The sequence below is a fragment of the Watersipora subatra genome, chromosome 9 (assembly GCF_963576615.1).
Source record: "Watersipora subatra chromosome 9, tzWatSuba1.1, whole genome shotgun sequence".
NCBI classification, from domain to species: Eukaryota; Metazoa; Bryozoa; class Gymnolaemata; order Cheilostomatida; family Watersiporidae; genus Watersipora; species Watersipora subatra.
This window is the reverse complement of record NC_088716.1, coordinates 1,480,287-1,495,961: the sequence shown is the minus strand read 5'-3', so window position 1 is coordinate 1,495,961 and position 15,675 is coordinate 1,480,287. Positions and strand designations below refer to the sequence as shown.

General features: G+C 36.1%; 1 protein-coding gene across 1 annotated transcript in view; it reads left to right on the top strand.

Moving 5' to 3' along the window:
• Positions 1 to 13,524, top strand: part of LOC137404153 (repetitive organellar protein-like) — a 245,932-nt gene extending 232,408 nt beyond the window's left edge. The window contains exon 7 of the mRNA XM_068090309.1: positions 13,151 to 13,524. Coding sequence (XP_067946410.1) covers positions 13,151 to 13,254 — 104 coding nt within the window. The 3' untranslated portion in view covers positions 13,255 to 13,524. The remainder of the gene's footprint in view (positions 1 to 13,150) is intronic.
• The last annotated feature ends 2,151 nt before the right edge of the window (positions 13,525 to 15,675 follow it).

Sequence of the window (15,675 nt, the reverse complement as noted above, 5' to 3'; positions counted from 1 at the left end):
TGATCTTGCAGCTCCTACATGCCTGCTTTATTTCATTTCCAACATTTCTACTGTATTAAATAAAAATACCGTTTATTTCCTGAACAAGTTTGGTCTCTATCCATCTAATCACCATGTACTGCTCTTGATTATAAATCTAAAGGAAAAATATTATAAAAATGCTGCAAATTAAATTAAAAATCAGTTTTCCAAAAACATACATTTTATCTAAGTTACTTAGTTTTCTTCATAAAATAAATTCTTACAAGATAGGACAATTTCCATCAAACGTTTATGAAGTTATTACAAAAGTTTCATAAGCGTATGAACTTTGGTCAAACCTCCGAGTACTACTACGACTAGTACATTAGGAGGGCAGTTGCTGTGGTAAGCCTCAAATATGTCAAATTGTTTCCAGGTGAGGAGATACGGTCCCGTTAGTTAATTGGAAAATTTATCTAATTTTAACTGCACATTATTCTGAACATCTTGAAATTTAATTTGTGTGAGTGGTAGTAAAGACTGTAGATTTTTAAGGTGCTAAGGCTTACAATCTCCTTCGAAACAATTTATTTCTTTTGAGAGACTAGAGTAATTGTAGCTATATGCTTTGTTAGAAAAGACATCCACAAAAATGAGACAGTATAGAAAATACAATATATTTTGAGAGTACGCCAAGGGCACAATGAGGAAATATTTTGTAACATAGAGATAGAAAGCAATCGTGGACTTGACGTACCCTTTCTTCTGAAAAAGTAACAACAGTGTTCATGTTATGTAAACTTTTCTAATGGTTTGCAAAAATCAAATTTTGCCAATCATCCGGTTAGCGATGGCTCTCCGAAAGCTAAGAAAAGTGAGCTAACCTTTGAATAAACTTAAAGAAAAATTGGCAAACTTGATCTTGGTTAAAACATTGATATACAGCCCCCTGTATATTATTTCTTGGGGCTCTATATCATTGGTTAGCTGGCTAAAAAAAAGATGTCTTTTCTTCTGAGCATTTCAACAGTGATCAAGTTTGGCTAATTTTAATCTGAAAACGTCCCGACAATCACAAGACTTCAAACAACAAACCAATCTTAAGTGATAGAAAAGTATCGATACTTTCTGGTGAAATTTTTTTTAAACTTCACACTAGAAGCCTTTTAATTTGCAACAAGCCATCTATGCATTTGATTTAAATATAGTTTGTACATTTATCGACTAATAAATATATGGACTTGTGATAGTTTTTGTCAGTGCTCTGATAACTGTAACGCTCTGATAACTCGAACACCTTTTCCTATTCTTTCCCACAATCCTCTATCTTTTCAGGCACGATAATTCGATAGTTTTACCAGCTGCCAAGTCACTTAATAACTATCGGTGAACTCTGTCTGCTCATTGATAATTCGATACTATCACTATCGGTGGGACAACCCCAACGATAGTAAATAACACCTTTTCAAACAACAAATGTCATCCCTAAGCTATACTACCTACAACTGTTTATAAGCTGCTTTTGTTACTCCTGCTACACCATGCATTCATCTGGTGAGGCTGAGAACCCAGCATGAGATGCAATGTCGTTATGCATATTATAACCGACTTAATGAATATCTTCACTATTATTGATTGCTATGTTCAGTTGAAGGCATAGTCTAATGGGTAAGCTCATGACCTCTAGAAGTGCCAAGGTCCAATCATCTGTGAAGCATATTTTTGTCACTAAATTCTGATCTCTATCACTGGACAGACAGTCTCCCACATTTATATATTTTAGCCTAATGCCCGGCAGAGTTGCACGAGTGATAAACAACAATGCAATGAATTTGAGTAACATACTTGGTAAGTCAGCGAAGGTAAACTTATCTTTACTAAAACAATGACTGCGTCTGCAGACGACTAAATAATAGTTACGTCTTGCGTAACTATAATCAATTGTTTAGTTAATGACTCCATGAGCTTCAAGCTTGATTACTTTAACCGATGCAATAAAAATTCTAGCAGCCATTGCAAGTTTTGCTATCATAGTGTAGTGGATTAGATTGCTGGCTTGCCGACACGGAGGTTCTGAGATCAAATCATCTGCGAGGCAGATTTTTTATTCCTAATTTTTAATCGCTATAACTGGGCTGGCGACATACTTTGAGATTTATAAATCTCAAAGTATGTCGCCAGCCCAGTTATAGCGATTAAAATTTAGGAATCAAAAATGTGCCTGATCATAGCTTTACAAGAGTGTATATATATATATATATATATATATATATATATATATATATATATGTATACATATATAGATATACACTCTTGTAGTACTATGATCAGGTACATTTCATCCAAGTCCTTCAGCTAGCTCTACCATCATAAGCTCATTAATATACTCCTGAATATGTTAGAGTTATGAATAAGTCAGTTATGTTAGTTTCCAACACATTCACAACACCCAAACACTAGTTTCATTTTCAGTCAGTGCCTTTTCCACCCCTATTTATTGGAATGATGTCATTTCAAATAGCCAAATCTTTCCTCAAGCTATTTGCAGTGTACACTCAGTCACAACCAGCCAAGCTATGTTCATTAATTGTATGCAGGCTTTAAGATCAAAACGATTCTGTTGAAACCTCAAGTTGAGCTGGATGTTTTGGGAGATGTCAAAACACTTGTCAAACAGTATTTCTGTGTTCTTTAGTAGTTGTGGTTTTGCTGTCGCATTTTTCACTCATCATCAGTTTTAATCTTGACTGTGAGTTTTCATGCTCTTAAAGTCTGATGAGATAAAAGGAGAAACATATCAGTTTATTTTCTAGTCTCAGATTTCCATTGCTTTCTATTATTCAGTTGTCTTCTCTTTATCATCTATTTAGTCAGTTTACCCTATTCTATTTTTAGACTATCAACACAATAGTCCATGACTGCGGTGTTAAGCCACATGACAGAAACAACATGTCATCGTATTTGTGTTTCAAATCCTATTTTCAAATTTCAAATTTTCAACTTTTCATTCATTTGAAGCATCTATACATACATCTGCACTCGATGTTTACATTATCAGTGCTGCTGCTTGATGTTGCCAGCCATATTCTAAAATCAGAGCAAACCATAAACTGAAGACTAACTTTATACACTGACTACCACTGTAACAGTGTATTTCTATAAAATTCTCACAGTTCAAGTCTAATCTGTCCCTTTAGTTGATTACTGCCTCCAATATGACAGCTGGCATCAAAAAGATCTCGTTATTATACGTTTTTTTTACATTCAGGAGTTATGTGCTCTTCAATGTTCAAATAATCTGATTGTTCAGCCTCATTAACTAGCAGATGGAATAGAACAATTATGGTGCAACAATATCTATCATAAATTAGGGATACTTGATTATCTATCACATAGACCTGCACATGTCTGTAAATTGGGAGTTACACTCTCCATATGCATATTGCTCTAATGATTAGAAAATGATCAATTAGTGACACTAATAAGAGCATTTGTCACGTTCATCAACCATGAATTTTCTACAACAAGCATTTCATTATCAGAGCATTTATGCCTTACCTATTTAGAGAGATTTCATGTCATTACTAATATTTATTTTTAAAGATATATTCCCTTATTCACCACCCACAAGACTTGCTTATCTCAGCTCATCATGTACCCTGATCATCACAACTACATGTAGCTGCCGTATTTCTTGTGTAGCCTTCCTGTTACATTGTGCTGTTCCCTTCCCAGTTACTCGCTTATTCTGAGAATTAGAGTTGTTAGAGAATTCATAGTACATGTCATGTCCAATAGAAAACAAGAGTGAGGAAAGTTTTGACTTTTTTAGAATTTTTCACTTCAAAGAATCGTTTTGGTTTTAATTTCAAATTTTCACCTTGTGTATTAAAGTATATTACCGGAAAACCTCTAACTGAACGCTATGGCGCTCTATTTTTTACCCTTTTTTTACAGTGGTGGTCAATTGGAGGTGGCATTCATATAGAGGTGGGCAGTGTACTTTTTGAACGGCTCGTCAGAATTCTCGAAAGATAAATTTAGCTCTATTACTGGCGAAGCGAAACATAAATATTATCACTTTTAAACATAATCGTATCGTTTACATTAATAACGATTTTTATTATTGTTAGCGATTAATTAGCAATACAGTTTTGTGGGCCCTTTTCTACTGATCACTTGTTATTATGGGTTCATAAAGGTCAAAGAAAGTCAAAGTGACAGTCAAATAGAGGTGGTATTCAAATGTAGGTAGCGTTCAGAGGTTTAACGGTATATCAGATAGGAATTGCTATAGGGAGAGTGTTAATTTAGGATATCAAAGTACTGTTATGTATTACTAGTCAAAGCATCTAGAGATGTTAACATAATGATTCCTCACTAATTTTTGTCTCCCGTTTAATATCTTCTGGTTCATCAATAGAAATAGAGCCATATTTCAACATGCGAGCTTAATGAGTTCTGGAACATAGCTCCCATTTTAATTCTCATATCTCAAAACAATTTTTCTTATGTAATAAATACAAAGGAATTAATTGGTTCCTTCCAGTAGAATAAAGAAGCTAAAGTGGATATTACAATGGAAATGTGTTTTTCATTGGGCTAATTCACTACCCACAGTCACAAAGTAACAAGTACCTATCTAATGGTTATGATCTACAATAAAACAACATATTTATATGCAGTACTGTATAGAGTTCTCACCTTTGAGACAGACGGTAGAGGCTAGCAGTGGTTCAGGAAATACTTGACTACAACTCATTCTGTATACTACCCTTTAGTCACAACTTGTCATAATCTCTAGTCATAACTCTAGTCAAATAATTGACTACAACTCATTCTGAACACTACACTTTTGTCACGCTTCGCAACAGTAAAAAAACTTTACATTTAGCCTAAATTAATTTAGCTGACTATGCATATAATTGTAAATAATGTTTTATTTAACCTTAAGCTTATTCAAATTTTGTTTTCCTTTTTTATTTTTTCTGATTAATATCATTTTGTTTCACTTTTATACTTTTCATCACTTTCAATCATAGCTAGCTTCCTTTATCATTTTTATCCGACGAGAAAGAATGAGCGATGCTGTTCTCGTCAGCATTGAAACTGTATCGTATGCTAGTATCTCTAATTTGTCTCATATCTCAAGGCATGTATTGGCTCAGAATTCCTCTCGTATCTCAAATTTCTTACCAGTTGAAACGCTCTTTTGTCGAGGCATACAGTAATTCTATTGTGTATTCTACAAAGGAAAAGAGGGGATGTCCACATGAAATTAATATTGCTATCTAAGAATATCTTTGTACTATAATATATTACTAAATAGATTACCAAAAATACTGTCATCATCAGCAGGTTTTTCACTGCAAATCTTTTAACCTAGTTTATCAAGGAGTGTTAGATAACCTAAATGCTGTGGTGATCGTCACAAAATGAAGAGGTGAGGGTCAGCATATAGTAACACACTGAAAACAATCTGGTGAATGCCAGCTGGTCACATTGGTTGAGTGCTCTCTTCATTTCCATTCACTGCTTTAAAATAGCTCAACTTGTAGATTGGGTGGTCCCACCTTGTGTGGCAATAGCTAAAAACTGTCAGTTTGAGTTCAACAATAGAGGATAGTGGGTGGGCCTTGAGTGTGATGCAGAGGGCTGGAGGTCAACTCTATGGTGAGACTCTCAGTAAGACATAATAGTAACAAGTAATAATAGTAATTATAATATTAATAATAGTAAAGTTTATAGTACTTTATAGCTATCAACTGTAACTAGTAATTAATTAATATTACTTTGTTTATAGCTCTGTTTCTCTTGTGTTCTAAATATATAGAGAAGTGGTATCACATGTTTTCATTCCATCCTGCATCACATCTGTATTATTTATTAAAGATTTTGTGTGTTTATAAGCAAATTTTTATCTAAGGCGCATCATGGCGAGTAGCAATCATACTAGTTCTTCCAGAACAGTTCCATCTTCTTTTACAATTTCAGGTCAACGTGATAAAAAGTTTGATATCATCAAGAATTTTATTACTCGTCGATAACTATCTGAGGATTAGATACACCCAACCAAAGGTTGACAATGTATTCTCACTATACATGGGGATTATTCTGTACATTGCTCATATGAAACTATGTCATCTGTGGAGGAACTTTGGCTGAATGACAGAGCAAGTTGACTTGGAGGGTATGTCAGAGGATGTTCGGTTTATAAATTAGAATTGTTTACTACTAAAATTACTGTGAAACCTCTATTTGAATGACATTGCATTCTATTTCTAACCTTTTCCCTATTTATAATAGCGGTCCAACAGACGGTGGTATTGTATTTTGCAAATAGCTCGCCTGAATTTTAGAAGCTAAGCTCGACCCTTTTACAGGCGAAGTCAATGTCTTAACATAAATGTCATTAACTCTTTTGAAAGTAATAAATCTGCTAACTTGTTGAGGTTCTCTAAATAACAAGCATGGGAAGCCGAATAATATCTCTACCGGTTGATATCTATTGCTTGCAATTAATATATGTGCGATGATACGTATAGCACGTTATTCTGTTGCCCTGCCTGGCAATGTGTTAGTGCTTCGAATTTTTTTATTGATCTAATCTAATCTGACATTTACATGCAATAGCAGTGGAGTTATGAGGGTCGACCCATTGCAAGCCGGGTTGGGATAACCGCAAGTATGCTATTAAATAATATATGCTATAAATCTGGAATTTTATAAGCTTTATAGTAATAATTGATCAGATGTTACAAATGCATACGTTCACAAACAAGTGACATAAACAAACTATACTTACTACCTGCAGAAACAAAAATTGACATTATTGAAACCGAATACCGTCAAACATGGATAACTCGCCCACGGATAGCTCAAACACATGGTAACTCGAACGCTTATTTTGGTCCATTCCTACGTAACGAAAAGTTGCTATAGATAACTCGAACTCAACAGTGTTAACTCGAACTGTTTTTTGCCCAACGGCTACCGAAACGGTTGTTACCGCTTTAGAAAATCACTTTATTCCAAGCCATAGAGGTAAACCTCAACTTTTCGTAATTCATAAGCGTCGTTATTGCCACCGTCGGCAAAATATTTTTGTCAACGTCTTTTTTAAAGGTTTGGTGAAATTTGATTTATACCAGACATCCGCTTCGCGATCGCCCTTCGGAAGCAAGGTAACGTGAGGTAATCTTTGCATATACTTCAAGAAACATCGGCAAAATTGATCGTGGGTAAAACGCTCAAAAGAAAAATATTTTTTTTTTTAGCATTTCGACAACGATCAAGTTTTGCCAATGTCAATCTAAACAACGTCCTGGCAATAACATCACCTCAAACAACAAACCAATTTCAAGTGATAGGAAAATTGCTATACTTTTTGATAAAAACGTTTTAAACTTTACATTAGAAGCATTTAATTTGAAACAAGCCATTTGTGCTTTTGATTTATATCATAGATTGTATATGTATGTGTATCTACTAATAAATAAGTAAATACATGGACTTGTGACAGTGCTCTGTTAACTTGAACGCTCTGATAATTCGAACACTTTCGCTCGGTCCCGTGACGTTGATTTATCCATATTTGACTGTATTTGCTCGTTAGCTTCACTAATTGTGTTTTGATTGTTGCATTCGATAAAACAAACATTTTTTTACTATTCAATACCCTCCATAATGTTTTCTGACCTCAACCCTTTTTCTGCGCGCTGAACTAAATGGTATTAGCGTCCAAACATTTTTTTGAGCAGAGCAAAACACCTACGTGTTGCATTTCATGCAAATGATAAACCTTTAGCGGCATCGCTAAGCACCACTTTTAGACTAAAACTGGTCGCCCCCATACCATCGTAAATTTAAACCATTTTAATTTAATTTTAATTTTAACTCACTGCCAGCTTGCCTTGTCACATGATAAACTGACTAAAGATAAAATATCTAACTTTATTGATTTAAGCAGGCATACCTTATCACAACTATGGCCACATTTTGCAATGGGCACACAAATCCTTATTTCAAACAAAACTTCATGTGTCTTTGAAAAGTGTAACAAGCTTTTAAGCATCATTGACCTCAATGCTGTTAATTATCTGCCCTTGAACTAAGTGTTTGGTATTTGGGAATCTATCTGAGAAACAGTAGCCTTAATTTGTAGACATTGACTAGTACCTGCCACTAGCTATCTTACTGTGTGTGACATTGGCTAGCAGGTGTCTATAAGTTATGCACTGTTGTTGCGAGCTCAGTGTAAGTGGCTGATATGCTGGGATATTTAACATACATGTACTTACTTGAGTCTTTAAATATTTTCATTAACTGTTTACTGTTTGTGATTAATTATTACTAAAATGTAATATAAAGCATTGTACTTAGTACCAACATGTTAATCAACAACGGATATTTATCTTGAGTTCTATTTAATTGTAGCAACACAAATTGTATAAAGGTTTAATTTATAAAAAATTGCTATTCGTCACATTACTGCCAGTATTCACAATGTGAATATTTATAGTGCCCGAGGCCATGCTGTTACTAGTAAAAGTAACATAATGTTTGTTATTTTATTATATGAAATTAAGCAGATAAACTTTACTTTAAATAATAAACCGAAAGTGAAACTAGCCTATTACAAGGCTGTAGAACCAGCCAATCATGAAGATGCAGTAACAACTAGCTCCTGTTCCGTTATTCAATGTCTGATAAATTCCTCATGAATCACTGTTTGAATAACTCTTATTCAGCTCAACCAATCAGGAGACAAATAACATTATTATAACCAGCTACAAGCTATAAAGAAGCCTGTAGTAGTCAGAGCAGGTGACAAACAGAATAGCAACAGGTAAATATAACTTATATATTATAGTAACATCTGTTTATATTGTACTTACTGGGAATAATAGAGTAGATGAGGAGAGACACTGAGTCAGTGTGATTATAATATAACTCTGACCTCCTGAGACTATCACTCTCTACCCTGAGGAGACTCATGGAGTCTGTCATGTAGTGAGGTTAAGTTAAGGTCAGGAGCCTCTGGTCTCATTCCTCAGTCATAATCAAACCAGCAAACACTTCCTACTGTAGATATTTCATGTTTCTCAGCTCTGCCAGAGTCTGACATCCCTGGCCTCTTTTTATACTCTGTAAATATACAGGGTTCAGCTGCAGCCACTCTGTTATGGTTGGCAGCTTTCCAACTCTGCGGTTGAGTCGCATTTTGTACCCATTTCTCTATCATATTTTACTGTATTCAACAGTTAATAGAGTGTAGTACATATGTTACAGTTAAACATGGAAGGACTGCTGAAGAGTTACGTGAGAGAGAGAAAGATGGAGATGCGTGAGCTGAGGGCAGCCTTAGAAACAGTTCAACCAGCTGAGCTGCTGAAGTTACTGATTACTATCAAGCATGACTCATACTCAGCTGTTATGGTAGCTGCATATGTAGGCCACACAGAAATCTGTCGTCTGCTTCTCTCACCAATCAGAAGAACAGCAGACGAGTTGCTCTGGATGAAGGAGAAGGATGGATGTACAGTACTACACATTGCTGCATGGAGGGGAGACAACAGTGAGTGTGTAGAGCTACTGATAGACACAGTGAGTGATGAGAGAAAGTACGAGTTTGTAGCTGAGAAGACTGGATACGGTAGCACAGCTATAGCACTGGCTGCAGTGTATGGAAGTAGCAAGTGTATAGAGTCTTTCCTCTACAGCTTCTCCTCACTACAGAGAGACTCCCTATTAAACATACAGAATAACATCCTCTACACTCCACTACACTGTGCAGCATACTATGGAGAGACAACTGCTCTGAAGGTCATGTTAGGATCCGTGTCTCTAGTGACTGTCTCTTCACTCGTCAACATAAAGAATAGTGACAAAAGGACTCCGTTGGAGGTTGCTGAGTTAAGGGAAAATAAGGAATCATCGGAGCTGTTGAGGAGATGGAAGAAGCAGCCAGTATTAGAAGGTAGGATTGTTATACAGTGTGATACCAACTACTCACTTGAACTGTTCTATTGCTAAACTCTTCAGTCTCAGCCACTTTCTACTGAAAATCTAAACTAAATGCTAGTAATTCATTCATTGTATACACTTACTGTTGAACCCTGGGACATACCCTGGATAATTGCATCTCTATTTTCCTGTAAACTCACTGAGTCTTGCATAGACAGAGTGCTGCTTGTCTCCAGCCTCCAGCTGAACAGTTTATAGTCTGAGTATTTAAATTAATATTAATATTCAAAACTGGTGGGATTGAAGTGATGTTAGCAGCTCTTTAAATATCAACTTCTTGTTGCAGACTCAGTAGCTTGACCCTCGTGTTCCACACTAATCTGTCTATTAATATTTCTGTATTTTGAAATGTAGCCACAATAGCCATGATACTATGAGTATTGTATGTAGTGGTAGACTAGGGAGTCATTCCTTCAAGCTGAGGTTAGAGGTTAAACATTACATTCCTTTTTATGAATAGCTAATCATCTATGCAGCAGTTTTTGATGGAAAGTAGATAGTATTACAACCATATTTTCCACTGCTGTAGATTATCCACAGTATTTTAATTGTTCCTAACATAACATGACTCTATCCTTTATCATGTTTAGTAGTAAACTGAATGACAGACTAAAGTACATATTGTAGCAGCTTCTTGCTTTAATATTCAGGCTTTAAATCTATAACAACAGTAATCCTTGATATGAATATTAAACTCAAAGCAGTTGATTTGTCATTGTTATGGACTGTAAGACATTGTGTAGTTTCATTTTCTAAGCCAGGTGTATTAGGAACAACTAGTATGATGTTGAGTTTTGGCAGATTTTCATATTTGCTGGTGCTGGTTGGAGGACTTCTTACAAAATGACTTCAAAATTTATTTATGCCAGATGCATTCAACCTATCTTCCATTAAGTCCTGTAGATATGAAATGATGTCTTAGTTTTATTCATACCACACATTACATATTGCGGTAGGTTTGGCTTGGTTGGCAATGACTACAAAATTTTATAACTTTTTAAAAAGTTTCATTTTTCTTGAGCACGAATGGCTTCTGCGCATAAAACACTCAGTACTACTACAATGCATCTAGTGGTCGGCCGCTATTCAGCAAGGGAAATAAGCTTACTTTTGAATTAGAGTGAGTGTATTGAAACTTCATCAAGTGAGCAGCCTGCCGGAATGCATAGGTGTGAATGTTCACAAAAGATTTGCCTGGCAAGAAGCTCGATCAAACTTGCGGCGTTCAGCTAGCTGTGCAGTCAAGCTATTATTAGTAGTACGCTGGCCTCGGCTCCTACGAAAAGCACCTAACAGCCTGTTTGCCCCACCTGCTTGGAAGTCAGCCAGCCAACCTGTCGCAACCTCGTGTGAGTCCATGATGCTCATGCGCTTTTGATTCCAAGTAAAGGCCGATTGCGCAATTTCACTGCTGATTGCACTCCACATAATCTGCACTCCACATATTCTGCCTGCCTACTTGTGTGCAAGATCGCCGGCCTCTACGCTACTATATACAATGTACATAGAGTATATTTATAGAACAGCTCAAGACTGAGCTCGGCCACCCTCACCTGCCAGGCCAGCTTGATTCTGTCTCTAGGCACTTGCCTTTGCCTCTAGGCACTTGCCTATGTGACCCACTCACTGCCTCAGTGCTTCTACATACGTCCCCGCTTCTACACCCCTCAGTCTCTGCCCTACCATTTACATTCCTGCCTTTATGCTCAGTCGTTCAATTCTTTCTGTAATTAACAATGCATATGAAAGCCTTGTTAGCATGTAAATGTGCTAAGGTACATATACTCACCAATGTATTCAGCATCTTCTGTCATTGTCAAATGTGAGCAATGAAAGTTTTGAATATCTATCAGCAAGTTTTTTTCACTCTGTTGCAGCTTTGGATGACGCTAGACAACGAATAACAACGCTGCAACTAGAAAGTGACCAGAAACTTTCCGCTCTACAGAGAGAAAGTGACCAGAAACTTTCAGCTCTACAGAGAGAAAGTGACCAGAAACTTTCAGCTCTACAGAGAGAAAGTGAGCAGAAACTTTCAGCACTACAGAGACATACTCAGCAGCAGGCAGAAGGTAACTTCATATGTTATTGTTTCACAAGTCCATTGTTAGTATAGTACTAAGGAAGAGACGTCATTTGCTTCCGCAATTGACAATGCATATCAAAGCTTTGTTAGCAGGTAAATGTGTTAAGGTACATCCAAGCGCCAATGCGTGCAGCACCTGCTGTCATTGTCAAATGTGAGCAGTGAATGTGTTGAATATTTATCAGGAATTTTTTTCACTCTGTTATAGCTTTGGATGACGCTAGACAACGAACAACAACATTGCAAATAGAAAGTGACCAGAAACTTACTGCTCTACAGAGAGAAAGTGACCAAAAATTATCCGCTCTACAGATAGAAAGCAACCAGTCAGTCTCAGCTCTACAGAGAGATACTCAGCAGCAGGCAGAAGGTAACTTCCTATGTTATTGTTCACCTGCCCGTTGTTAGTATTATAGTACTGAGGGAGAGAAGTCAGTTATACTTTTGTAATTGGCTATGCATGTCAGATTCAGAGTAGGCAGATCTATTTACACGAAAATATGCAGTAAAATATAATGCAGCATAAATATATGTGTATTGCAGCATATGTAGCTATATATAGGTAGCATAGCAGCATGTATATATTGCAGCACATCAGCAATATATGTGTATGCAGCACAATTATATAAGTATAATATATGCAGCACAAATATATGCAGTAACAGTGTGGCACATGTAACATAAGGTTTTTCACCTATGTTCTAGAAGACTATTTACTCTCCACCTCATATGTTGACCATCTAGTATTACCCAATGCTAGTAACCTATAAATTACCTACTACTATATATTATACTAGCTGTGGTATTGCTCTGATGGTCTGATTCTATAAGGCTGTGGATGATCAATCATGACTCACTCCTGGTAACTTTATGTGGGTATGTTGATGCTGCTTGAGTTACATAGTATGTAAGAATTTACTGCGTAAGTTCATGGTGTTAAATCAAAATGGCGGCAGTTTGACTTTTAGACTGCCTTTAGCATGTTGATAGAGATTTGTCATTGATATCTCCCTGCTCATTAGTAAAAGTAACCCTCGTTCATATATTACTTATAATGAGAAATATCTGTTTATTCAGAATTGGCTGCTACTCAGAGGAGGATGGAACAATTTGCTGCGTACCTACAGACTCCAGGTGATACAAATATGACAGGCAATCAATGTCACCACCCGGATAGTTAATAGTGTGGCAGCGGAGACTGACAATCTACACAGACAGACACTAAACATGCCAAGTGACCTACGTTTTAGCCCAACCAGCCAATGAGCAATGACAAGAGAACTGACCAGCCAGCCCTCAAACCAGAGGGCAGGCTTATAGTAAATAAGGACACGCGCGAGCCCCACTAGAAGACACGCATTGTCAAAGTGATCACATGATGTTGTTCTTTATATTGTGATACATCCTGCTTGCATTTTATTATTCCTGATTAAATATACTTATTCTTTCAACCTTGTCTCTTCATCCATATGCAATGCACAGTTAGACTTTCTTTAACAACCGCAATATATAACTAAATCTCTTCTTTTAAATTTCATAACTTTGCTATTTGAAGCAGCAATTATGTCGAATTGATGAACATGACTAATAGTTCCTAATAGGGTAAAATTAGAGGTATTACAGCAGCTGTTAGTTACTCCAGTTATATAAAGTCTGGCTCCTTATCAAACTAAAGAAAACTTGAAATAAATAAACGTTATTTTATTAAAAATCCTCCAGATTAAAATTGATTGTTTTTCTTAAATTACATAGTGCTGACTGCTTTCACGCCTTTATAGGTGGGTTAAAGCTGCTCCTTCCTGCCGCAATGATAGGGTGGAATTATTGACACAAATGGCTCAGATTAAATGTATTATTCTTATGATCTCTTGGTAATACTCAGCATTCTGGTTGTTGCAATGCTATGATGAGACAATTATTGTCGTGGATTGTATAGGGGTAACACGGGCACCGTTGGCCAAAATCACTTATTCCACCATAGCTGGTGTGATTAGTAATTACAACTTTCTGTAATTTAGACATGCAACTCAGATATATTTTATGTATTAAAACATATATTTTGAAAAACCTAATGCTGCTTTTTTCTCTGTAAAAAGCGGATTACAATAGTACCTGGCAAATGGCCAAAGCAGCCCCCCTTCCCTTTAATTTAAACTGGGTGGTACAGAAAGATAATAATTGCATAAACTATGTACATATGCTCTGTTTACCACTCCTGACAGCTGTAATCTTCGCATATACTAGGATGGTATTTGTATTACCAAAGACAATTATCAGCAAATAATACTAGATAATAAAAATCTCTATTGCCTTGGCTGACGGTTGATTTGCCAGCTAAGAGAAATTAACTGCCTAAATAATCATTTTCCTCTGTTCATCAATATAAGTGTACAATATTATTGACACTTGTAGTGATTTCATTTACTAGATTTCTATTGATCTAATCTACAAGTACAGAGTAACAATGAAGCTGTTATAGCTGAATAGGCTGGCTAGGATAAGAGAAATCAAAAACAGAATGACAACAAGTGGTTGCTGGGTCGAGTTTCTATTTATAGTCAAGGGAGCCGGAGGCATAGTCTCTGACATACTGATCAATGACAGATGCAGTCCTCAACCTCCTTGTATGAATAAATCAGTCACTCAGGTCAACACTAAACTAACACTGTTGCTACATGGGAAGAATATGATAGTAGCACTGGGTGGAGGGGCTATCAAGGCCTAATTATAAACCTATACCATCAGTAGTCATATAAATACTATTAATGTAACACAATATATCAATTATATTACTGTGTTACTGGGCATGCGAGTATGAAATTTTCATTATGCCTCAAGTGCATAAAACTTGATAAAACTTGACATAAAACAAACTGCAGATAACTCCTTGCAAAATGCCTAAATAACATATTATAATGGCCAGGAAACAAATCTGTACTATTGTCCTGAGGTTGGTTTACAGAGCAGGAACAGTTGATTATTAATGACATGATTGCTATTTAAGTAAGTACAGCACTGTGGTGGTCCAATGAAGAACTTGAAGAAGCTTGTGGGGGTTTTATTCTCAATGATGGTTAATTTTGCTAATTTACAAATAAAACATCTCAGTCTTTTGTGTATCACTTATGGAGAGCTCCAACAATCTTCACACATCACTGAGGCAGTACTTTGATCAATAGATAAACAACTGTTATTGTTGTAACTCTGTTAATCCTCAAAGAAGTGTTATGGTTGTATTTCTATCTGACTTGTAATTATGGTGTAGCGAATTGTGTAATCTATAATGTCAATATATGTTTATCATAAAAGCCCACTACCACCATTCTACATGTACTTATTATGGATTACACTCAAACACAGTAATTCACATACCCTATCACGCAGCCACATAGGGTCAGCAAATACCCATAAAATGACCCACAATTCTCTTTCATTTGTTAAATACTGGCTATCATTAATCTTGCTTGGCCTTTTAAAAAGGCACTTACCTAAAGCATTTGCTGTTTTAAACCAGAACTTTACCACCAGTATTTTATTCTATGAAATATTTTTAATCCCATTAGCTTATGGCCGATTGGTCAACTAGGAAAAAGTAGCTGTCC